The sequence below is a fragment of the Brassica napus genome, chromosome C6 (genome assembly GCF_020379485.1).
Source record: "Brassica napus cultivar Da-Ae chromosome C6, Da-Ae, whole genome shotgun sequence".
NCBI lineage: Eukaryota > Viridiplantae > Streptophyta > Magnoliopsida > Brassicales > Brassicaceae > Brassica > Brassica napus.
This window is the reverse complement of record NC_063449.1, coordinates 37,581,218-37,606,867: the sequence shown is the minus strand read 5'-3', so window position 1 is coordinate 37,606,867 and position 25,650 is coordinate 37,581,218. Positions and strand designations below refer to the sequence as shown.

Below are 25,650 nucleotides of genomic sequence, written 5' to 3'. Positions count from 1 at the left end.
TAGCTATGCTTGGAAAACAACTTTGGAGATTGATAGAGAAATCGAACACGTTAATCTCTCGTGTGTTCAAAAGACGGTATTTCAGGAATGCATCACTCCATGAACCAATTAGATCGTACTCTTCCTCTTACGGCTGGCGTAGTATTTTCTATGCTAGATCTCTTGTAGCAAAAGACTAATCAAAACAGTGGAAACATGATCACCAATCTCAGTATGAAATAATCATTGGCTTCCATCCACTCGCCTGAGACCAGCAAATAAAAATTAACACAATCTTTATCCGGACCTTACGGTTGATTCTCTCATTAATGTAACAAGAACATATAATTCACAGGTTATTCGGACCCTGGTGGATCCCCTGGATGCAAAAATCATTGAAAGTATTACTTTAAGTCGATTTTAAACAAATGATCGAAATGGATGGCATTTTTCAATTAATGGGAGAACCACGGTTAAATCTGTATATCAAGTAGAACGAGTCTACCTGGATAAAGAATGAATGCTACCAGAGTATGGTCCTTAGGTCTTTCTGCTAAAGGCTTTCTGCTGGAAAGTTTGTTGCTCACCTAAGATGAAACATTTTGCAAGGGGACACAATTTATGTACGACGTGGAGCATCTGAAGAGTCTATTAATCATGTATTTTTTGAATGTTCACCAGCGGTTCAGGTCTGGGAACTGTCAAGAATTCCATCGAATCCACACATATTTCCCACTCAATCTCTTTTTGCAAACAAGGATCATTTATTTTGACGGGTTTCTCTAGAGATGGAAGATCATCAATTTGCATGGATCTTATGGTACATATGGAAATGAAGAAATAATAAAGTTTTTAGTAATTTGGATATTGATCCGAGAGGTACTCTCAAATTGGCAGAAACAGAGTCATTACTTTGGATTGAGGCACATATTTTTCTTACACAGGATATATATCAAACTCGATTACCAGTTTCAGCGATGATACCAACTATCCTAGGTAGATGGTGCTTTATGGACGGATCATGAGAAAATCAGAAAATCTATTCATGACAAGGGTGGTATAGCACACTAGAAGATTTTGATGGTTTAACGGGGGGAGGAATACAAGAGCGAGCCAGTCGCCACTTCACTCGGAAATATAGGCGCTCTCATTTGGGTGGTGGAATGGATGAGGAATTTTTGACAGTTTACTTTTACATTTTTAATGGATTGTTCTTAGTCGGTGAAGATGGTTTCGGAACCAGAAAAATGGCCAGCCTTTGCAAGTTATTTGAAAGACATAAAGTTTTTGAAGAGAATTTTCAACAGTTCATATCTCATACATATACCATAAACACAGAATTGGTAGACAATCTCGCACGCAGTGCAAGAAAGAAATCATCGTTTGTTGTTTATATTGATGTAGAGGTACCAGATTGCTTTGATGAATCTATATGAATTTGTTTACGTTGCTGACAAAAAAACGATGATGGTTTGACAAATAAATACCCCTAATTTTAAAATAACTAAATAATAATGTTTGGTGGATGGATAGTTATTCGGGAAAATTTGAAAAAAACATTTACATGAGATTTAATTTGAAAATTACATCTTTATTTAATTTTTCTTTTGAAAAATACACTTTTGTCTATGTGAATTTACTCAATTATCTAATCTGAACTCTTTCTATTTTCCATTATTATTATTATTAGTTTTGTTGTTATCATAAATTATTTAATATTTAGATTAACAGTTTCATCAAGAATTTTTTTTTTTGAAACAATCTTAACAATATCTACACAATATCATTTTAAAATATATCTTAAGCGTTTTATTAAAATAAAAACAAGCTTAGTATTTTACGTCTTCTTCTTTGTGATTTTTGTATCCTCCATTTTTGCAAAACTTTTTTTTTTCCTAGTTTCATAAATTCTTCTTCTTCTCGTCCACAGGTTTATTAATCATCATTATCGTTTTAGTATAGTTCAATTTCTTAAATTTCACATAACATATATCTGAGTAGTCATTTAAAACTTAACTTTTAGAAAAACTGAATATGCTTATATTAGTTAAAAAAACTGAATAGACTTATGGGAAAGTTTAATAAAGAGTAGCTTTCAAAAATTAAAAAGGAAAATGTAATTTTCAAAATACAAACTATTAATAGAGTATTTTTCAAATTATCCCTAGTTATTCCCTGTTTTTTTTTTTTCTTGAGCCTAAATTATCGTTTTATACATCAGGAGGTCTGGGGTTCTAACCCCAGAAAACGCAAATTATGCAGATTATGGAGAAAAGAGATTACAAGAGGTATTCAGCATGGTACATGACGTATCATCGAACATGGATCTCATGGCGCGGCTCGGAGTGATGCAGTCAGACATGCATTCTCATATAGTGGTAAAATTGTCGGCTGTAGAATCGTCTATGTAATATTTCTCAATGTTGTAATAACATAACTAATCAGACGTTAAAAAATTTTATCGTGTTTTATACAGTAAAAAGGAAAACAAAGATGTATGTATAAGTACAGGGAGTTCTATCAATTTATCCTTTTTTAATAAATGATAGTAAAACATTTTTCTAAAGAACAAAAGGGGTAATTCTCATAAATAACATACAATATTTTATTATAAAATAGTACACAAAATAACATTTATAAAGAGTAAAATAATTTTTTTTTATTAAACTATATATTCAATATAAATAAATATTTTGTAAGAATAAAAAGTATATTATTGGTATAAATTTTGTGGAGATAATTAATCTATGAGCAGTTTCTCCTGGTTAAAGAATGACGCCAATCTCTACTTCCGAGTTTCTAGCTTACGGTTTCTGAATCATATGTTTCTCCTACCTGCGAGTTAAAAAAGAAGACTCAGTTTTGATATCAACTAAGGCGAACTTCGTTTTTGTATTTGGTTGCAGCATTGAGATCCAACATCTGAAAATAACATATTTGATATAGTTTGTATTTTTTTATCTACATACGATATCTGAATGCTAAGTTGTTTGTTTTATTTTTATTTTATAATAGTATTTAAATATTACTAATTAAAAAGACTACAAAGGAAATAATTTTTATAATTAATAGTTAATTAGTTATTGTATATGAATAAATATCCATACATTTATGTAATATTTAAATATATTTTTTGGAAAATTTGAATTTAAGGTTTTGACAGGAAATCCGATTTTACGGTTTGACGGAAGATGTGATATTGTTCTTGGCGGAAAACCAGAATTAACAAATTTGGCAGAAAAACTTGATTTTACCATTGTGGCATAAAATTTTATTTGTCGGTTTTGGCGGAAAAAACACGAATTTATGGTTTTTATGGGAAAACTTAATTTTATTTGTCGGTTTTGGAGGAACGTAATATTGCGGTTGTGGGAAAACTCGCTTTTACAATTATGATGGAAACCCCGATTTTATTGTTTTGACGAGAAACACATGATTTTGCGGTTTAGGGAAGAACATTAATTTTGCAGCTTCGGCCAGAAAATCAATTTTTCGGCTTTGTCAGAAAATCAATCTTGCGGCTTTGGCAAGACAATCAATTTTGCGGTTTTTTCCAGAAAATTCAGGTTATAGTTTTGGAGGGATAATATGATTTGATTGTTTTATCAGGAAAACTTAATTATGCTGGTTTGTCGGGAAAATTCAATTTCACGGTTTTGGTAGGAAACATGATTTTGCAGTTTTGGAGGAAAAACTTGCTTTTTCGGTTTTGACGGGAAAACTCAGTTTTTTCGGTTTTGGCAAAACTCAATTTGTAGGTTTTGCAGGAAAACTCAATTTGTAGTTTTGATGGGAAAACTGACTTTTCGGTTTTGGCGAAAAAACTCAATTTTAAGGTTTTAGTGAAAAATCTCAATTTTATGATTTTTACAAAAATAGATTTTACTATTTTTTGTGTGAAAATTCAATTTTACTTTTTTGACGGAAAAAATGATTTACTGTTTAAAATTTATAATTAATATAAACTTGTTATTTTATACTCCCTCCATTCCAAAAATATCTATGTTTTAGAAAAAAAAATTGTTTCAAGAATATACATTTTGTACATTTTCGATGCATTAATTAATGGTAAATTGTAAACTTAGAAAATATAATTGATTTTATTTTAAAATTTTGGTTAAAAGTTTTGGGGAATAGTTAATTACGAAAATAATGCATTGGTAACTAATTTTTTTATATTTTCTTAAAAAGCGTGAAAATTCTAAAACATACATCTTTTTGAAATAAATGGAGTACTATATTGAAAGTTATTTAATTCTTTTGCATTTTGAAATGAAAATGATGCATCCAAACTCTACGTTTTTTACATTTCAAAATTTTAAATTTTCTAAATGTTATAGATTTTGCCTCTAGGTGCTACATCTAAATGATGATGCAATAGTGTCTATCTTATTTTTTATATGATACCACAGGCCTCTACTACTCTGCGTTTTTTGAGCCATAGGAGTAAGTAGTAACTAATGGTGATGAGTAAAGGGCCATGATTGAATGAAATGCTGGAAAAAAATTTATCTGAGAGGAGGCTTTAGTTAGAGTCGATTTTGGCTATAGTTTTGGGAAATAAGTAATCATTGAAATACCATAGATGTTTAACTCTCGAATCTGAGCTGCATATATAATACCACACTATGCTCTATTCACTGTTCTTGTGGCATTATTTGAACTAAAGACTTATTAATGGTGATGAATGAATAAATGGAAACGCAGCAAAAGGTATATGTGCGAGGAGGGAAGAAAGAAGAAGAAGAGGGAGGAAATAGAAATCAAGGGATGACACAGGGACATGCCCATATGGTGACAGTTGCCAGTTCGCTCATGGTATTAAAGAACTCCGCCCAGTGATCCGACATCCTCGTTACAAGACTGAGGTTTGCAGAATGGTTCTTGCTGGTGATATCTGTCCTTACGGCAGCTGGTTGCACACCCAACAAGTTCTCCAAGCTGGTTAAATGACCAACGGTAAATGAATAAGAATCGTATACCTATATAGTTCAACACTACTATACATAAATAGATATTGATAGCAACTCAAAGGATTTGGAAAATAGCATTATACATTAGTAATAAGTGAATAACGTGCAGGTCGGCTATCTCTGAGACTTGAAACCCAAGAGTAACATTTGTTGGTTAATCTGATGATTGTTTTGTTAATACAAAGTAAAGATTTAAGCCTTTTTGGTTATGTATGTAAAATTGAAATAGCTTCACCAATGTAACAGAGGTTGGTTTGTTTTACTTTATTGAACGAGGGCTTAAATATAGGAATAGTTCATTTCGATGATAAAATTCTGCCTCTCTTTACCCACTAGCTGACAAGCAGCCTGTTCATGAGTGCGAGAAGAAGAAAACATTTGCTGCACTAAAACAAACATGTACACTTTTGACATTTCCCAAAAGCAGGGTTGAAATCTACCATTTTGACCCTTTAGTGACAAATCTTATAGCTGAGTATCCGTGGAAACTGAAAATCCTCAAACTGAACTCTAGAATGAAGGGCGAGAAGTCTGTGTAAGTAGATAAAGATAATGAAAAAAGGATTTCTTATTACTTTTTCAATGAAAATTTCCATCTCATCGTCAAATAAACAACAGTTAGACTTGTGCTTAGAGTTTTTGTCTCTAATCACTGGCCGATGCGACAATTAGACGTCACCTTTCTCCTAGGGAAATTTGATGATGAAGTATATGTGATGCAACCGCTAGGATTCACTGGCCAAGGTAATCCAAATGTGGTTTTGTAGGCTACAAAAAGTTGTGTACCGAAAACAAGCCACATAGGCTTGGTACAACGAGGTTAGATCATTCCTTCTACAATCCGGCTTCACAAACTGACTCTCTGATGCAAGCCTCTTCATATACAATCACAAGTTCACAACAACACTCTTATCTACAAGCTTTTCTACGCTGACGACATCATTCTCACCGGCCCAACAGTAACAAACTTCAACGATTCATTCAATCATTGTCATCACGATTCTCCCTAAAAGGCTTGGGCAACTTATTTTACTTTATAGGTATGGAAGCACACCGTATTTCTAAAAGCCTTTTACTAACAGTCTAACACATTCCCGCTCATAAATCCTCGTATATAGCCTTTCCTTTACTAGTACTTCAAAGATGACAATAAAATGTGACACCTCAGTTTGACCAAAAAAAAAAAAAAAAATGTGACACCTCTCCTTCTTAGTGGGCCTGTCGTCACTGCGCAGGCGCGGCTTCAACATTCTTTTTTTTTTCTGACAAAAGATTTGGCTTCAACATTCTTATGGATATACATGTGCTCATATAGGTCTTAACTCAAAAATAGCTTCCCATCATTTACCTAAACCTCTGCCTTCACTGCGAAGGGATATTTCTTATGTATTATACATCGCATTGCGGAATTTGCTTGTGTTCTTCCAATTAGGCAAAACAAAAAAATTGCATGTGAACCACTTAATATAAAACTTTGCATATGTTTACATTGAAATATAACACAAAGTTACAACATAAATACGCTGTGACGAACGAAAAAAGAGCACGCCACAGTCTTGTAATCTTGGTAGAACAACTTTAAACTACTAAACAATAAACATACACATAGTATAAACGAACTTGAGGAACCAGACGTCTGAAATATGAAAACACCACTAGCTCACATAGATCTTGACGAGTGTGGTTGATTGTTGAATCCCTTTAAATTGTCCATTTTGAACCAAAAATGAATAAATAAATAAACGAACAGCAACAATAAAATATAGAAAATATATGAATAAGAAGACAAATTAAACCTTGGTGGTAGAAGGTTCAATATTTTGATTGCCATAGGCACAGCTAGTTTCTCCTGGGGTAAAACCACTGAACGGCGGCATGATAAAGTTGGGAGGAATAGAAGGGAACCATGGTGCCGGAAAATCCATTTTCATTCCAAGTGGTAACATGGGACCCATGCTCTGACTCTGTCACGTTACATTTTGTAGTTTGGTCATGGCAAGTTCGTTACCTGTGTCTTGTGTCTCATGCAACGTATAAAAATATGACATTCATTTATATTAATTTTTAAGAAAATTAGAAAAATGATACAGCAAACCAAACCAATGTAAACGATAATGACAAAAATTGATCTAAAATAAAACCAAACTATGAATAAATTGATCAAAACTAAATCCAACTGAAACTGGAACATACTTTTTGTAAAAATAATTTAAAAACAAAAATATGTGTACACATGCTAAATTCGGTTACTTTATATTTTTAACCATAAAATCCAGATTACACTTGATGTATACATGTCTCTATGTATATATAATAAAGTATGATTGAGTTACTTACTTCTACATAATGCTTCATCCAGCGTATATTATCTATGATACAATCAAGTGTCGATGCTATGTCTCTCTGCAGATTCATATGAATAACAAATTAAATACAAAAAGGAAAAGTAACATCAATTCAACTGTCTTTTCTATTTTAAATTATTACTCCCTCCGTTTCTTTCTATATAAGTGTCACTTTTACATTTTTCACACCGATTAAGAAAGTGACAGAAATATATGTAAGTTGGTATTAATTATTCCTTTTTGACCAATAGTATCTAAAATAAATAAAATTATTTATAAAATCAATGCAGTTTTCAATTATTTTTCAGCTGAAAGTAAGTATAATTTGCATTGAAATTGTAAAGTGATACTTTTTTGTAACAAGAAAAAAGGTTAAAATAACACTTATTATGAGACAAAGAGTATGTTTTTACTTTAATATACATGTTAATTTATTGTATTACAAAAAGAGAACACAATATTTTAAGTTTTAACTGAAAATTTCAAACGCAAATGAGAAAACTTTATTGGCTTTTTTTTTATATGTAAGCAACATGTTTTGACTAAAAACGCAAACGCAAATCTTTGTATTCAAAATGACAGAATCAGAGATGAAAACTATAAGGCAAACAAATGGTGTGCACCTTTTTGCAATTAGGTGTCAACTGCTTCAGATTTTCAATTTTAGTTTTTATATCGGTGCGTCTCCTCTGCGTTGTGAGAGGTAAAATGTTGAGCAACTTGTTTTCTTAATAGAAAAACAAAAGATTTTCCTCACCTTCTCAGCAGTATTACGAGCTTCATTAGTACGTGGTCTCTTATTCTTACCAAAATTCTTTATTTCTTCTTTTTCACCTTCTTTCTTTATCTTACATTTAATAAGATCAAGTTCGTGTTAGGATATAACTCATATACACATGCTTATAGCCAAGAAATCGAACTTACCACCTCAATATGCTTTTCAGCAGATCTCTGACCACCCTCATCAATGCTTATATCTCCAGTTTCGGCTATAGCTTTTTGCGGTCCAGCCTTATGTCCATCTCTAGGAGCATTAAAAGGTTTAGGTGAAACATCTATAGCCATCGATGTAGACATCACCATTATCGGGCTACTGATCTCGGATAAGTGATCATCCTTAGGGTCGGAATCAGCAACGGAGTGGAGAAGTGAGGACCAAAACTGAATGCTTTCTTGGTCGTTGTTCATATTACTCATGATATTGAACTAACTAGAAAGACTGATGAACTAACTATAGGAAGAGATGTTCAAGAGGTGCTTTATAAGAGCGGGAAAGAACGGCTGCTTAACTCAAAGTTCTGTCGGAACTTGATACGTATACAAATGCTATTTTGCCGCTTAAGGATATTTTTATGAAAGAGATTATTTTATATAAAAGCCGAATATTAGGAGGAAAAGCTGAATTTTTTTATTTTTTTATTTTTTAAATCCTAAATAAGGACTCTTATTATCGAATTACGATTTGGGCTCTTGATGCGAGCGGTGAGTTTTGTCGTTTAGTGAGAAAGAGTGGAAAAAGAGCGATAACAAAAGCGATAAAATTTTGAGTGAAGCTTTGAAGTTACCGGCTTCGTGAATCTGTTTTGAAGCTACGGTTTCTTAAGATCTGACCTTGTTTCCCTAAGAAGGTGATCCAGTTCCTTCTGCTCCAAAAGGTGGTGTTGAAACTTTTAGGAGAGAAGCACAGTTTCAGAGTTAAAAAGTTCTGTAATCTTTCGATTATGTTTGATTGTCTCTGCTTGGTTCGATTGGAGGTTTTGGATAAGAGTTTGAAGAAGACCTGATGTCGGCGGCGATGGATAAGGCCTTGATGGCCATGTCGCTTGAAGATGATGATGATGTACCCTTTGTTATGTCAAATCTTCCTGAGTTTAGTTAGACTGAAAGGAATAAAAGAAGATTAATTGGGCGTCTGCTCAATTTAGACTACCAGAAAATGGAGGAGTTTATCTTTCAGATGCCTCGTAAATGGCAGAAACAAGGCCGTGTTAGAGGTATTGCTCTTTCTCAGGAAAGATTTCAGTTTATCTTCGATAATGAACATGATCTGGTGGAAGTTTTAGAAAAAGGTGTGCATACTTTTCATGAATGGGCTATTGTTGTTGAGAGATGGTCGGAAGTTCCTCCTCCTGATTCACTGCAGTATATTCCAATATGGGTTCAAATCAGGAATATCCCGATCAACTATCAAACTCAATTGGCAATTGAAGCGCTTGGAGATATAGTAGGAAAGGTTATTGATGTGGCTTTTGATCCTTTGAAGGCGCGAAGCAATGTTTATGAAAGAGTTAAGGTTCGGTTCGACGTCTCAAGACCTCTGCGCAAAGAAAAAGTGATAGACTTACCGAACGGTGGAAAAACTAAAGTCTTTTTCAACTATGAAAGGATTCAGAAGAGATGTTACACTTGTCAGAGGTTGTCTCACGAACAGTCTGTTTGTCCGATCACTATTCAGAGGAGTCAAGTTGAAGCAGATTCAAGAAGAGCTGGCCAGAGTATTATGAAGAAAAAGTCGAACGTAATTCTTTTGGAATCTGATCCGCTGTTTGGTGTTTTGGAGGAAAATCAGGTTGGTATTAATCCTAATACTAGTAAACCAAGAATTGCTCCAGAAGTTTTGGAAGAAATGAGGCAATATCTGTTAGTGGCACCAGGTGAAGAAAGAATTATCAGAGAGGAGAGAGTCAAAGCTTCGGTCAGAGAAGTTGAAAATGATCCGATCCTAAGGAAATCTGCCTTGAGTTTAGATCTTGTACCGGCTGTGACAAGAGACTTACAGAGAGGCAAAGGATTAGTCTTTGATTACCCAGTTGAAAATTCTATGTCTCCTCTGTTTGAACCAAGACCGCAAGGTGAAAAACTTTTAGCTGCTTCTATGAGAGCTAACCCTGCATTTGAAGGGAGGCCGGAGATTATATCAACAAGAGTTCAGCAGGTTGGTTTCTCTCAATCATCAGCTTCATCGTCTTCTTTGAGTGGTTCTACGGGGTCTAGATTGAAATCTTTTGATCTTAATCTTTCCGGGACCTCCTCAAAGAAGACCAGCATCAGGAAAAGGCCGGGAAAAAATATGAGGAAGATGAATGCTAATGCTTGCCAAGAGGAAAATATCCAAATTTCTCTAAAAGATGGAATGATAATTGGAAGTGTGGAGAAAAGGAAAGCGGTTGATCAGATGGGTGGAGTTCCCAAAGCTGCAAAGCAAATAACTCAAAAGGCGGTCCCGAAGGAGGGACTGTCCAAAGATCAATGAGCCTACTTGCTTGGAATTGTCGAGGACTGGGACGGTCCCAGGACTTGACAATTCACAGGCTCATGGAAATACGTAAAAAATATTTCCCTGAGTTGTTTTTTTTGATGGAAACTATGCATTCAAGAAATGACCTTGTAGATATTTAAGTTTGGCTGGGATATAGTCGTGTATATACTGTTAACCCGGTGGGAAGAAGTGGTGGTCTTGCGGTTTTTTGGAAGAGTGCTGTTGATATGGAAGTGTTGTCTGCTGATAAGAATCTTGTGGATATGAGTGTACAGTTTGGGGACAAAACGTTTTTTGTGTCTTGCATATATGGTGAACCTAATGAAGGAAAAAGACAATGGTTTTGGGAGAAGATTACTAGACTGAGAGTTCAAAGAAGCGGTCCATGGTGCATGTTAGGTGATTTCAATGCTATTTGTGGTAATCATGAGAAGATGGGAGGACCTTCTAGAAGTGATGCCACCTTTGAATGCTTTAATGATATGATTAAGGCTTGTAAGATGAAAGAACCTAGTAGTCAAGGTGATCCTTTCACTTGGGGTGGTCGCAGGGGAGATCATTGGGTTAGTTGCAAGTTGGACAGATGCTTCGGTAATAAAGATTGGCTTGATCTTTTTCCAGATGCGAATCAATCATTCTTGGAAAAGAGAGGATCAGATCATAGACCTGTTTTGGTTAATCTCAACAAGGTGCATCAGGGCAGGAAAGGAAGATTCAGGTTTGACAAAACTTTGCTTGGATTACCAAATTTCAGAGATGAAATTATAGAACCCTGGAGGGGTTATAGAGGGCAGTCGAATTTGAGGTTAACTGTCAGGATCAGGAATTGTAGAACCAGAATATGTGAATGGAAGAAAAGCTTCAGTCTGAATGCAAAAGCAAATATTTTGAGAATTCAGAACGAGTTGGAGGCTGAAGAATCTGGTCGTTTTCCTTCTCGGGTTAGAATCCAGAGGCTCAAGATTGAGTTGGTGAAAGCTTTTAGAGATGAGGAGTCTTTTTGGTTCCAAAGAAGCAAGGATAAATGGCTAAAATGTGGAGACAGGAATACCAAAGCTTTTCACGCGTCAGTTCAAATGGCTAGAAGCCGAAATGCAGTTGACGTTTTGGAAGATAAGAATGGCTTGTTATTTCAAGATGATTTTGCCAAAGGAGAAATAGCCACAAATTACTTCCAAGAATTATTCTCATCCACAAAGCCGACAAATTTTTCTGATTTCTTTGATGGCTTTGCTCCAAGGGTGACTGAGCAGATGAACAAGGATCTTCTATCCTCGGTTGCTGATGATGAAATTAAACAAGCGGTGTTTTCTATTAAAGCTTCCAGTGCACCGGGACCTGACGGTATGAGCGCCCTTTTCTTTCAAAAATTTTGGAATGTGATTGGAGGATATGTTATAAAAGAAGTTCAGGAGTTCTTCGATCATGGTTGCTTTGATAAGGAGTGGAACTTTACTCATCTTTGTCTCATTCCAAAAATAGTTAAACCTTCAAGGATGACGGATCTGAGACCTATTAGCTTGTGCTCAGTTTTCTATAAAGTTATAGCTAAGATTATGGTCAGAAGGATGCAGCCTTTGCTTCCCTTGATTGTTTCACCAAATCAATCTGCGTTTGTATCAGAAAGAAATATTGCGGATAATATTTTGGTGGCGCACGAAGTTGTTCATGGTCTAAGGACTTTTAAACCAGTAGCATCTCAGTTCATGGCCGTCAAATCTGATATGTCTAAAGCATACGACAGGGTTGAATGGGAATATCTCAGGGCTCTGCTTAAGGCTCTGGGTTTTCATCAAAAATGGGTGGAGCTTACCATGTTTTGTGTTTCATCTGTTTCCTATTCGGTGTTAATCAATGATCAACCTCATGGTTCTATTTTACCACAGAGAGGATTACGCCAAGGTGATCCAATGTCTCCGGCCTTGTTTGTGTTATGCGCGGAAGGGTTGTCTCACCTATTGAGGAAAGCAGAAGATGTTGAAAGTTTGAACGGGATTAAGTTCTCTGATCAGGGTCCTTCGGTGAGTCATCTGTTTTTCGCTGATGATAGCTTATTCTTGTGCAAGGCAGAGACAGATCAAGCTTCAGCATTACAAGAGATTCTGAATGTTTATGCTGAGGCTACAGGACAAGTGATAAATCTGCAAAAATCTTCTATAACCTTTGGTGCTGAAATAAATGAAGGAGTTAAAGAGAACATCAGAGATATCTTTGGAATTTATAATGAAGGTGGAGTTGGTACTTATCTCGGCCTTCCTGAGTGCTTCAGCGGATCTAAGGTGGAGCTTTTCAATTTTATAAAGGATAAGCTGAAGAAGAGATTATCTGGATGGTTTGCAAGATCTCTGTCTTTAGGTGGAAAAGAAGTACTTCTCAAAGCGGTTGCTTTGGCGTTTCCTGTGTATGCAATGGGATGCTTTAAACTCCCGAAAACGACTATAGCAAATCTTACAAGTGCTATGTCAAATTTCTGGTGGAATTCGGTTGAGCATAAAAACAAAATCCATTGGGTTAAATGGGAAACACTTTGTCTTCCTAAAAAGCTTGGTGGTTTGGGTTTTAAGGATTTGGAAAGTTTCAATCAAACTCTACTTGCAAAACAAGCGTGGAAAGTTCTTCAGAGTCCAAATTCCCTCATTGCTCAAGTTCTGAAGAGCAGATATTTTGATAATAAAGATTTCCTTGATGCTGAACTTGGAAGTAGACCTTCATATGGATGGAGGAGCCTTCTACATGGAAGATCTTTACTAAAAAAAGGTTTAAGAAAAGAGATAGGAAATGGTAAGTCGCTCAGAGTCTGGATTGACCCGTGGTGTGATTTTGGTGGACGCTGGAATCCTTGGATGAAGAATCCATTAGTTAATCTTGATTTATTGGTGGGTGACCTTATAATTCAAGAGACAGGTGAATGGAACATGAAGGCTTTAGAGGAAAATTTTTTCCCTGCAGATGTGGAGATAATTGCTAAAAAGAAAACAGCAGTCCATTGTGAAGACTTTTGGTGTTGGAAGCATAACAGAAGTGGTGACTTTTCTGTTAGATCAGGAAACTGGTTAGCCACTAGATGGGTTCTCAGGAACGAGTTTCAAGAGGCTGAGATGCAGCCGTCTTTGAATAGATTGAAGGAAGAAATCTGGAACTCCTTAACTGCTCCAAAAATTCAAGCTTTCATGTGGAGAACATTATCAAATGCAATTCCTGTGGCGAGCAATTTGATAACCAGAGGAGTGAAGGCTGATATGCTCTGTCAGTATTGTGGTATTCATGATGAATCTCCTAACCATGTCTTGTTTACTTGTGATGTGGCTAGACAAGTATGGGCATTATCTGACTTTCCGACTCCTCAAAATGGTTTCCATCAAGACTCGATGTTTGTGAACTTCAGCTATCTCTTTCAAATAAGTAAGAATATTCGAGTTCCAGTAGAGACGAGGAGATGCTTCCCTTGGGTTTTATGGTTAATTTGGAAGAACAGGAACAAATTTATCTTCGAGGCAAAGGAACTGAAGGCCGTAGAATTAGTTGATAAGATTCATGAGGAAGTTTCTGCATGGGTTTTGGCTCAGCAATTAGATAATGAGGGTGAGCAAAGAGATGAGGAGTCACGGAGATTCGTGGAAAGAAAGTGGACTAAACCTCCACAAAATTGGGTTAAATGTAATTTCGGTGTGAAGTGGTTACAGAAATCTGAGGTGGCGGAAGTTGCTTGGATTGTTAGGGACAGTGAAGGTGAATCCCTTTTGCATAGTAGGAAGTCTTTTGTGAGAGTTAAAACGCTTGAGGAAGCGAAAGAAAAAGCTCTGGTCTGGACTTTAGAATGTATGGCTGAGCATCGTTTAGACAACTTAATAATTGCTGGAGAGGATGTAGTTCTTTTGAAGGTCATTGAAAGACCAAGAGCTTGGCCTTCTTATACTTCTGTCGTCCATAAGCTGGAGAATTTTTTTGTGTAGGTTTGGGTGTTGGAAAAGTAAAGTCGAAACAAGAAGCTCCAACAGATGTGCCTATCTCATTGCTGATAGTGCTTCGAAATCTAGGTGGTTTCAATCTTATGTGGCTAGAGGAGCTCCTTTTTGGATCTCAAGTCTAGTAGCTTTTGAGAAGGTTTAACATCTTTGTGTAGCTTGTTTTGTTTCATTTTGATGTGGTATAGTAGTAATCCTGTTAAGGATTTAGTGTTGTTTGTTTGTTAGTTCTTCGGATGTAATTTGGTTTCGGATAACTCTTTGTTATCCTTTATAAATATAATCATCTTTGAAGGAAAAAAAAAAGACTCTTATTATCTTTCTTCTTCAAGGGGTTAGACATTTTCCACTCGAAGTGTTCCAAATACCATTTCAGAAGTACTATACACTTCTCAATAAAGAGAAAAATAGTTTTCAACTAATTATATAGTTTTCAACTAATTATAGTAGTAAAATAAACAGTAAAAGACAAATCAAGCAAGTAGAAGTGTTTCTAGTTGAGAATATATATTTACAATGAAATTTAATAAACACTATTTGTAGAGATAATTTATCAGCTAAAATAACATACAGAAGTAATCAAAATATAATAAACGTTTTAAAATATGTGAAAATTAAATATTACATAATCCAATTTATATGACAAGAGTTATAAATTGATTTAATCCAAGATATATGGATATTGTTTGTTTTGTTTTTATTTCACTATAAATTTTACAGAAAAATTATCATTTAAAACACTAATTAATATAAATTTACTTAAAAATCTTAGTTGTTATTCCTCTCTGCATCCAAAGGTACTGTCACTGTAAAACGTTTTGATATGAACAAAATCTAAAATTTTCAACAAAATAAAATTCTTCCTATGTTTCTTATTTTTCTTTCTAAAAATACTAATGATAAGAAATAACCTATTTTGATCCAAAATAAATCACTTAAGATATTGGTTATTTTCATGGAAAACAGCACAACAAAATTATTAAAATAAATCATATACTATTATTTTTACAAACACATCTATCTATTTTATGAATTTCCAAACATAAGATGAAATTGATATTACTCTTAGTGTTATTTATTGCTTATCCCATCAAAAATATTTTTAACTTTTAGATTTTAATATTGGCAGTCTTCATTATAAAATATTTTAGTCATCTAGTGATTAAAAAAAATTCGTAATTTTATTTAAAATAATTAATATTGACTATCAAAATTAATATATTAACTCATTATTATTAAAATTATTAATTAATTTAATAGCTTAATACTTAAATTATTTTATGAAATAATTTTGCTTCAATATGCACACAAAAGATAAATATTAAATATAATATTTTATGGAAAATTTCAACATAAATTAAATAATAATATATAAATAACATAGAAACTAAGTTCTTACACTGAGTAATAACTATTAATTATTTTCATTTATAAAATGAATATTTCTAAAACTAGAATATTTAAAATTATATTTATACATTTTAACTTGATCAAATTAACTGATTAAAAATTAGTTCATAGTTATTTTATTTTATTATTTTGTGGATCCAATTAATAGTTATTTTATTATGTTATGGGTCCAATTATTATTATACTTTTATTACATTTTTGCGAATTATTTATATTAAATATGGAAATATTTAAAGAGAAATATATAGGATGACACTAATTTTTTATATTATAAACATAGTACACTAAAGGTTAAAATAATCATCACAAAAAAAGATTAAAATAATAAAATATTTAATTGTGATAAATAGATATGTATATAATAGGGTTAATTAATCTAGACTTAGAGTTTAGATTAGAAAGATATAATTTTAGAAGGGTGGCATCTATGATTTTAAAAATAGATAATTAAATACTTAATAAAATTTTAAAAGTATTTTCAAAAAACAAATTTTGGTTTTAAAATTTTATATAATAGTTCAAACTCAAAAACAGGTATTCGAAAATAATAAGATTTATTTTATTATTTATTTAAATAATTTTTTATATTTATGAATCAATAAAGTAAAATTAAAAATGTCTTTTATCTTTCTAATATTTTATATTCACTTTTCAAATGGATTAATTTGCATTTTAGTTACTGAAAATAAAGTTAAACAAATGTGAAACAGATTAAATAGAAAGATTATCTAATTTTAAATTTCACATAAACATATATTTATATAAAAAATTAAATTACCTGTAAAACTATAAATAAATTCCAACATATTTTTTAATATTTTTGAACAATGCAACAAATAGTGAACGTATATCACATAATTTTCTTAACAAATTTTTATTAAAAATATGAAAATATACTATTATTTATAATTATGATCACGTGTCATAGCCCATATTAAAACCTAATATGTGGATATGTTCCTACAATTCAAATTAAGAATTACTATTTATATGCTCAAATGCTAAATATATTTGACATTAAATAATAAAATTTCTGTTTCTATTTAAAATTTTATGATGAAAAATGTTAATATTAATTAATATAATAAAATTAGGATTGATTATGTAATACATTAATTCTCATTTAACTTTTATATATGCAATAAAAAATCCAGCATAATTCTAATTAATTGTATCTTGCGTAGATGTGAATTTGACTAGGGCTGGGCAAATAAACCGAACCCGAAAATACGAACCGAACCCGATCCGATAAAAATGAATCCGAACCGATCCGAACCCGACATAAATACCGAATGGATCTTGTTTTATGGTATTTCGGGTTATGGGTATTATCCGAACCGAACCCGAAATTAAATGGATATCCGATAGAATCCGAAACATTCAAAATGCCAAAAAAGAACTTGTACCAAACATGATCTTAATTCCTGATATGTAGCTAAAATACACTAAGATATTGTTAAACATCTACAATAACTATCTACTACTTGAAGGTTGATGGTTGAAAGTGGCGGTTGAGGCATGAAATTTTTAGATTTTGGTTTTATTTTCATTGAATAATTTTTTATTTCATGAGAACTTAATTTTTCGTTTTATGATTTCATTTATTTGTTTTCTTTCTATAGATAACAACGTATACCTTTCGTTTGACTTTGAATGATCATGTTTGATGTTTTTTTCTTATTTCTGAATCGATTTTACTTATGTTTTGGTTACAAAATAGGTACAAATCAAGTACTTTAAACCCGAAGAACCGATTTTACTTATGTTTTGGTTACAAAATATGTATAAATCAAGTACTTTAAAACCGAAGAACCGGTTGGAACCCAAAACCCGAAAGTACACCGGGTTGTACCGGTTCTTTGAAGATTTACTAACCCCGATCCGAACCCGATAAAACCCGAACCGGTCCCGAACCGAATTTTTATATAATCCGAATGGGGCTGATTTTGATAAACCCGAAAAACCGAGACCCGATTGGATAAAACCGAAACCCGATTGGGACCCCGAATGCCCAGACCTAAATTTGACACAAGAATAACTTATAGACAGTTGGATATTTAGTGATCAGCCAACGTATAAACATTAAGAAAAAACTAATTCTTATTTGTCCATAAAAAATAAACAAACATTTGTGCGCATAAACTAGTCAACAGTTAAAATTAAAATTTAAATTTAAATTTAATAATATAAAAATATATTTTTTTGTTTGATAGATTGATCTTTTAGGAATTTATTTATTTAAAATTAAAAAATAAATAAATATAAAAATATGAGTAGAATTTTATTTAAAAAAAACTAATAAATAAAATACGTCTTTAATTTTTTTAGTATGTGTGGATAAACTAAAACATTATTTAAAAATATTGAAGGATTATATTTTAGCTGGTGAAAGTTAAGATAAAATGGACTTCTGTATTCGATATTGAAACTGTATAAAGACAAATCACGAATAGCAGCTGAATTTCGCATGAAACCATAAACCTGAAACGTTCCAAGTTCCGATGACTAAAAAAAAAAGTTCCAAGTTCCCATATTTTTCTATTATTATTTTTCTTATGATCATCCAAATACCTAATGATGACGCCACATATATATAGTTACGCTGACACATTATTTCCACAAGTCCTTTTCTAAACAATCATAGAATCTTTTATTTTGGTTTCGATATATAAGAAAATTATTATGTTCTGTGAAGGTATCAGTGTTCGACATCTAAGATTTTAGGTTAACCCTGAACCGTTACGTGTCTTTTTTTTTTCTAAAAGAAATTCGTACTTAAAACACCATAGTTTACTAATTAAAGTTTAAAGATTTTCTGCATCCAAATATAAAGTTCGAATTCCAGACGATTCAATTTCTTGTAAATCATAGAATGTAAAAAATTATTACGATTCTAGAATATTCTAGGTAGAATTGTTTATTGTAACCGTCTTTTGCAAAGAGAATCTATCCATCGAGATTACTTTACAAGTAAAACTGTCATTCGAGCTAATTATTTTAAGAAATGCTCCATCGTTAAATCATTATCCGTAACAGTATCACATATATTATAGATAACTGATCATTATATATAATAGATTAGAAATTATATGAAAATGTATTTGGTGATTTGTGCAGTGTTAAAAAAAATATATTTATTTTTATTCTATATTTTTTTATTTTGTTTAAGTTGTTGTTTTAATTTTCTTATGGGTATAATCTTTCAAAAGAATTATACTTTCTTTATGACCCCTAAGAATCTAAGCCTCTAACTTATAATACTATATTTAGAATATAGCAAACGAATATATATATATATATATATGCTAGTGGTATTCCGGCGATACGCACCGGGTTTGTATGTTTTGTTTTCTAATGTGTTCAAAATGTTTTTTTTATCCATTTGATAGTGGTTAGTAATAGTAGTGTGTTACTTTGTTTTGTAGTTGGTTAGGTCAAAAATGAATAGCACAAATGGTTTTCATAGATTAATGCAATAAAAATAGAATAAATAGCTGATAGTTATATCAAAATAAATATTGTTTAACTTAAAACATAAATTAAAGTCGATGAAAACTGTTGAGTTATGCATGAGATATGTTGATTAATAATGTAAATCTCCTATTGTCTGAATAAGTTGCTCCTACTCGGAAATAACTAATTGATAGTCAGTTAATTGGTAACGATATGGTTTGATTACTGGCGTCTGTTCCCACTTTATTTTTTTTTCTTCTTGAAAACAGTTACGGCAGTTGTTTCTTTTATTTAAACCACACGGCAGTTGTTTCTAATTGTTATCACTGGTTCTAATAAAGCACTGATGGTTATTTATTTTTCTGTTCTACCAGGTGCTGCAATTGTTTTGAGGTTAATTTATTCCATTTGTCTCCGCTGGTTTCATCATATACTTTCAGGTGAACTTTTGTTTAAGCCTCGGACCGGAGTCTTATATTTTGGGGGTGTTTTAAGGACCTTTTTATTTTAATGGGGGCAAGCTATGTGTTGATGTCACCTGTTTGGTCGTTTGGTTTGCATGGTTTGAGATACTTTGATTTGGGCTTTTGTTTCCAAGAGAGGTTGAGTTCTTGTGTTTGATGTTTTTATTTATGGAGGTGTGTTAGTGTTATGAGCAGTAATCAAATTTTGGTTCATGTTCATGTGCGGAAAAATTATGGGTCCACTATTTATTATTTTGATGCGTTTGTAACTAATAGTTATTCGGGGTATGAATTTTATTAAAAGAGGTGTTAAAGAAAACTGATGTGCACGACTTTAATATGTTTGTAGATATTTTTATATGAAAGCAACAGATCTTCACATCTGCATGTATATGTTGTCAAGGTCTTTCCTGTGGCAGCTAGTTAAGGGGTTTTGTTGTCATGACGACTTATTATGAACTTCGGTTTGCTTTGTAGACTGTGATTTGTTGGAGCATTATTTTGTTATGTTTCCAACAGGTCTCAGCTCTTGCTTTCTTTTGATCAGATATAATTTGTTTGCTTAACTCTTGTTTTTGAGAGGAGAAGAAGAGCACGAAGAAGTAAACTTTTGAAGAGTTTTTTTACGCAAACGTTTTTTCTTAAAATACATGACAAAATAGATGTCAATACATATAATTTTCTCCGCCGACTTGTTTTTGAGAGGAGAAGAAGAGCACGAAGAAATAAACTTTTGAAGAGTTTTTTTACGCAAACGTTTTTTCTTAAAATACATGACAAAATAGATGTCAATACATATAATTTTCTCCGCCGACTATTTTTACATTCCACTTTTTCCAATTTTTACATGTCACATGGTAAATTAAAGAACTTCGTATATGAAAAAATATTAAAATGGGCCAAAAACATCAAATTACATAATATATTGTAACATACAAATTACTGTGATTTTTTTTGGACTGACCGTGATTTTTTTTTGAACTATAGTATATTAGATTCAAAGGATTAAGTCATTTAGTTCTACCAATATTATAAGAAATTCAGAAAAGATTCACTAAAATGTGGTGTTCATATTTTCATATTCTTGGCAAGAAGATTGAGTCGGAGTAAAATACAAACCTCTAGCATTAGCTCTGGATTAATTTTTATCATTTGCATGGAGGTCGACATATGCAGTAATAGTTGCATTTTTTAATTCTCTGATATTATATTTCTGTATGCTCCCAGAGCACGTGAATCCTGTGATGTTAAAACATTGATCAGATTAATAAATAACAAATCGTCGTATGATCATATATACAATGAAAACATATTTACGTGTGTATATATATGCCTTAGAATGGGCTCACAAAAAAACAAAGAGGATACTCTAAAGTGACCATATGTAACCATTCGCGTTGACAGGTACTATCGAGAAGCAAATGTGACAATTTATAACCTTTACAATATGTCAATTCAGCACCACTTCATTCCTTGTACAATCTTTGCCTTCACTCATGTCGTATTGATTGAGTTTTCAATAAGCTAAATGTATATAACAACAAAGTTTTTGCCAGTTTGATCTTCTCTGTGAACTCTTGGATAACTGGTTCAATATTTTTTTGTTTATCATAAACCAAACCTTGAAAACATATTTGTTGAACCTTAGGGAGCATACCGCTTTAATTTCTTATGAGAACTTGAACAAATGAATTAAGGATAATTAGAAGTCAAAATCCAAAGCACTAACTCACACTCAGATCTTATGCCAATAAAGAAGAAATAAAGAAAACCATTAATGAATCCTACGCTCATTTACATGCTGATCCCATAAACTGGAGCAGAGTTGGTGAAGCGGTTGGCTCTGCTTGCAAAATGGATACTTAAAATTGACTGAATACATGACCATATAGCTTTGATAAGTCGATTGACTAATCTTGCGCTCCAAATGAGTAAAAAAGAGCCAGGATAAGCTAAACTTGTCGTTGTTTTGTGTATGTCACGTAAATATAAATTTTTTTTTGAGAAAGAGTCTATCCTCTAAGTTCCCATTTTCCATGAAGTCATACACCAAGTACCCATATTAAGGACACGCATGAAGGAGAAGAACCATGTGGTGATGTCTTATGAAACTTAGAACCTCGACCTCGTGTTGAAATGGCTTCTTTTCTTGAGCAGCATCAGATCTTAAGACTTTAATGCAACAGGGGCGTGATCAAGTGTGCCTTTATAGCCTGGTATGTATCAGTCTTTTCTTACTTTTCTGTCGCTTGCTAATATGTCAGTAGCTTCTTCAATCTCTTCTATATAGTATCTTCCTTACTGGACATCGTTCAGTACCATGGCACTAAGCACACCGTTTTTCTCGTGTGATTCCCTTCTCTCTTTCATTTCTGCTTGCTTCCTTCTTTGCCCTTCGTTCCTATTGTACTGTATCCCTTCTCTCCTTCAAGAGAGAACTTGTGACAGCCATAGGAGGTCTTTGTGTAACTTCCATTCTATATGCATCAGTCTTGATGAATTCGTTGAGGATTCTTGCTTCCATATACTGAGGGTACCCAAAGTCAGTCATCTCATCAAGTAATGCATACTGCCATCAACATAAATCAGTTTGAACATCGAACAATAGAAAAACTTTCTTAAAACAGTATAGTATAAGAGGTGTGGCAGAAGTAACATACCATTACGACAAAGTGAACCTTGGGGATTCTTCCTCTAACTACTCACGATAATGTTTAAAGACCTAAAAGCTAAATAATTATGTGTACGCTTTAGAAGACTGCCAGTATTACAGTTGTGTGTGTATGTAAGTGATCCCATTGACTGTATATCACCCTGACCAACCAAACAACATAATGAGAAATGAATACTCTACTTCAAATCCAAACTATATAACCTAATGTCCCTAATCAAACTTGTTCGTTACTTATAACAGTTTCAAATTCAGACCAAGTGAGTCCATTTCTTTGAAAGGTTTCAGTTTCACTTGGGAACTTTCTCATACACAACTTCCATGTTTTCAAGTCACAGACACGACTTTCTCAGAAGACCACATAGGAAATAGAAAAACAAAAACCTCTTTCTCGATGAGCTTGGAGAAGAAGCGTTCAGCTTGAGCGGCGAAGACATCACCGTGGTAGTCACGCCAGACGGTAACACAGCCTTCGATATTGAGCAGTGCCATGTTTTTCTTCTCTTTCTTCTCAAGGATTGTCGAATTAGATCTAAATGCGGCAGTTTAATTGACGATACCTGGTGAAAACACACAGCCTCTAACAACACGCCATTTGCCAATAATTTCGAGATATGTAAGATTCAATCGGCAGAAATTACCTTTTCATGAATGATATCTTGCATATTTCCATTATCTTATCCATTCATCCATGTGCATTTTGATCATATAGACTAGGATTTAGCCATGTTTAGGTTATATTTTGCATACATGAGTCTCTATCAGGTGTTGGAGTGCCACATGGAGTTCTTGGGGCTATTTGGATGTATTTGGAGCTCAAAGGAGGTGAAATATGTGATCATTGGACGAGCATAGCAGGGGAGTGAGGTTCCGCAGCGACGTCATGAGGTCGCTCCAAAGCACCTTGAAGTCGCTCGCCATATTCAACCAGTGAAGCGACTTGCCCAGAGCGACGCGCCGAGGTCGCTCGCATCTCACACCCCTCTCGGAGCGACCTCCCAAAGCGACACCCCGAGGTCGCTCGCGTCTCTATGGCGAGACGACACGAAGCGAAGCCCGGAACGACCTCTCAGAGCGACCCACTGAGGTCGCTCCCGAAGGCCAGAGCGACCTCTCGGAGCGACATGCCGAGGTCGCTCCGCGTCTATTGTTGGGTCGATTTTCTATTTTACTTAAGGGCCTTTTGGTCATTTCATTATGCACGTTTTTATTTTCTAAACCTATGTTTTAATACTCTGTAAGCCACCAGGAGGAGACGATCTTTGGATCTATTGAGAAATACACAAAAAACTCTCTTGAGAAGTTCATCTCTTGGATTTTGATTGTTATGTTCTTGTGTTCTTGTTGATTTCTTATATATTTCTCTACATGATTAATCTGAAATCCAATGTGGGTGTAAGAGGAATCATGGAGATTAGTGAGTAATCACCTTTTGAATTCATGGGTTAGGGAGATCAAGGGTGATTAGGTTAGTTCTAGTATGTTTTAGTGTAGATCATTCTTGTTCCTCGCTAGTAGAGTATTCATAATGCATCTTCTGAGTTGGCCACTCAAAAGTTGATCAATAGACATTTCCCACCCAAAAGGTGTTTGATGAAATGCCTGAGACAACTCTCCTAGGCTTTTAGTATACTTTGCCAAAGACATTTGTTGTTAAAGGTGCTAAGATAGCTAATAGACTTGTTAGTAATGATTGCTTTCATATTATTCAACCAAAGACATTTGATGTTTGAGATATGTTAGCAAATGAGCATTCATCTAGACATAGAGCTTGCTTAGAATTGTGTTTAGGCTTAAGGTCGATAGTTTGATTAATCATTTGTCATCCTTAGTTCGAAACTTGATCACCCAAGGTCTAATCCCTATGCCCATGAGTTCTCTTTTCCCTTAGTCAAGAAAGTATCATTCTGTTATTGCTTTTTAGTTTTGGTCATAGCTTAAAACTCATCTAAATCATTGGTTGCACTTAGATTAAGTGAGTACTTGCATTCTCATTGCTTTGATATCCCTCAGAACTGGTTCGACAATCACTATACTACAACATTTGTCTTAGGAGCCTTGAAAACTCCTAACATCAAATTGGCGCCGTTGCCAAATTCTGAGTAGATTTAAACATTGAGATTTAGTCACTTGCTTGAGACTAAGTCATTTTAATTTTGTTTTGTTACTGATTCTTCTTCTTCACCTACCTTTCACTTTCAGGTGTATGAACTTGAGGAGCAGAGGTCCATCAAACCTAGTTCCAATAGTAGCAGACATCAGAGCTTTCGAGAGGGAGTGTGCTAGAGTTAGAAGAGAAGAAGAACAACAAGCCCACTTGCAGAGATTGGATATTGATATGGCAGATCCACCGCAAGGGGCAGAACACCAACCGCGGGCAGCTCGACCCATTGGTACTTATGACCGGCCCAACATTTATGGTCATAGACTAGGAATCCGAGCACCGGCTGTGGCAGCCAACAACTTTGAGGTCAAGTCAGGACTCCTCAACGTGATCGAGAACAACAAGTATCATGGCTTAGCGCTAGAGGACCCATTTGACCACTTGGACAAGTTCGACAGCTACTGTGGGTTGTCAATAACCAATGGTGTGTCAGAGGATGCCTTAAAGCTCAAGCTATTCCCTTTCTCTTTGGGGGATAAGGCACGTCAGTGGGAGAAGTCTCTACCCAGCGATTCTATCACCACTTGGGATGACTGCAAAAGAGCATTCTTGGAGAAATTCTTCTCATCCTCAAGAACTGCTAAGCTGAGAAATGAGATTTCCAGTTTCCAACAGAAGAACTTGGAAGGATTCAGTGAAGCCTGGGAGAGATTCAAGGGCTACCAAGCTCAATGCCCACACCATGGTTTCTCTAAGGAGAGCTTGCTGAGCACATTCTACCGTGGTGCTCTTCCTAAGTACAGGGCCAGACTGGATACAGCTAGCAATGAGTTCTTCTTGGGGAGAACTGAGGAAGATGCAGAGGAGCTGGTTGACAACATGGTAAAGAGTGATGCAGTCTACAGTGGAGACAACGACAGAAGCAGTCGAACAGATGATAAGCAGACGAGGAAGGAGTTGAAAGCTCTACAGGATAAGATAGACATCCTCCTTGCTGATAAAGCCACACAAGAGCAGCTGCACTTTG

At 34.0% G+C, this 25,650-nt stretch overlaps 2 protein-coding genes and 1 non-coding gene across 4 annotated transcripts; 1 reads left to right on the top strand and 2 right to left on the bottom strand.

Moving 5' to 3' along the window:
- Positions 1 to 6,426: 6,426 nt before the first annotated feature.
- Positions 6,427 to 9,304, bottom strand: LOC111211357 (putative transcription factor bHLH056). 2 transcript variants are annotated; one of them, XM_022712367.2, is made up of 6 exons: positions 8,222 to 9,304; positions 8,055 to 8,144; positions 7,921 to 7,986; positions 7,290 to 7,355; positions 6,749 to 6,916; positions 6,427 to 6,651 (listed from the first exon to the last, which is right to left on the bottom strand). In XM_022712367.2, exons 1-6 carry the CDS (start codon positions 8,492 to 8,494, stop codon positions 6,613 to 6,615), a joined length of 702 nt encoding a protein of 233 aa, XP_022568088.1. In that variant the 5' UTR covers positions 8,495 to 9,304; the 3' UTR covers positions 6,427 to 6,612. The 2 variants fall into 2 exon arrangements, with proteins under 2 accessions (XP_022568088.1, XP_022568089.1); XM_022712368.2 differs by having other exon boundaries at positions 8,225 to 9,304.
- On the top strand, positions 9,234 to 10,550 carry LOC106435297. Its single transcript, XM_048759896.1, has one exon. It carries the CDS (start codon positions 9,234 to 9,236, stop codon positions 10,548 to 10,550), a length of 1,317 nt encoding a protein of 438 aa, XP_048615853.1.
- A 14,715-nt stretch (positions 10,551 to 25,265) lies between these two features.
- LOC125589316 lies at positions 25,266 to 25,372 on the bottom strand. Its single transcript, XR_007325504.1, has one exon. It is a non-coding gene; the product is annotated as a small nucleolar RNA R71 (small nucleolar RNA).
- Positions 25,373 to 25,650: the final 278 nt, after the last annotated feature.

Coding starts and splice junctions, on each gene's coding strand:
- LOC111211357 (XM_022712367.2), bottom strand. CDS start 8,494: ATGAGTAATATGAACAACGACCAAGAAAGCATTCAGTTTTGGTCCTCA. Junction 7,356..7,920: donor TGACACCTAATTGCAAAAAG/GTGCACACCATT, acceptor ATGAATCTGCAG/AGAGACATAGCATCGACACT. Junction 6,917..7,289: donor GGATGAAGCATTATGTAGAA/GTAAGTAACTCA, acceptor GTAACGTGACAG/AGTCAGAGCATGGGTCCCAT.
- LOC106435297 (XM_048759896.1), top strand. CDS start 9,234: ATGGAGGAGTTTATCTTTCAGATGCCTCGTAAATGGCAGAAACAAGGC.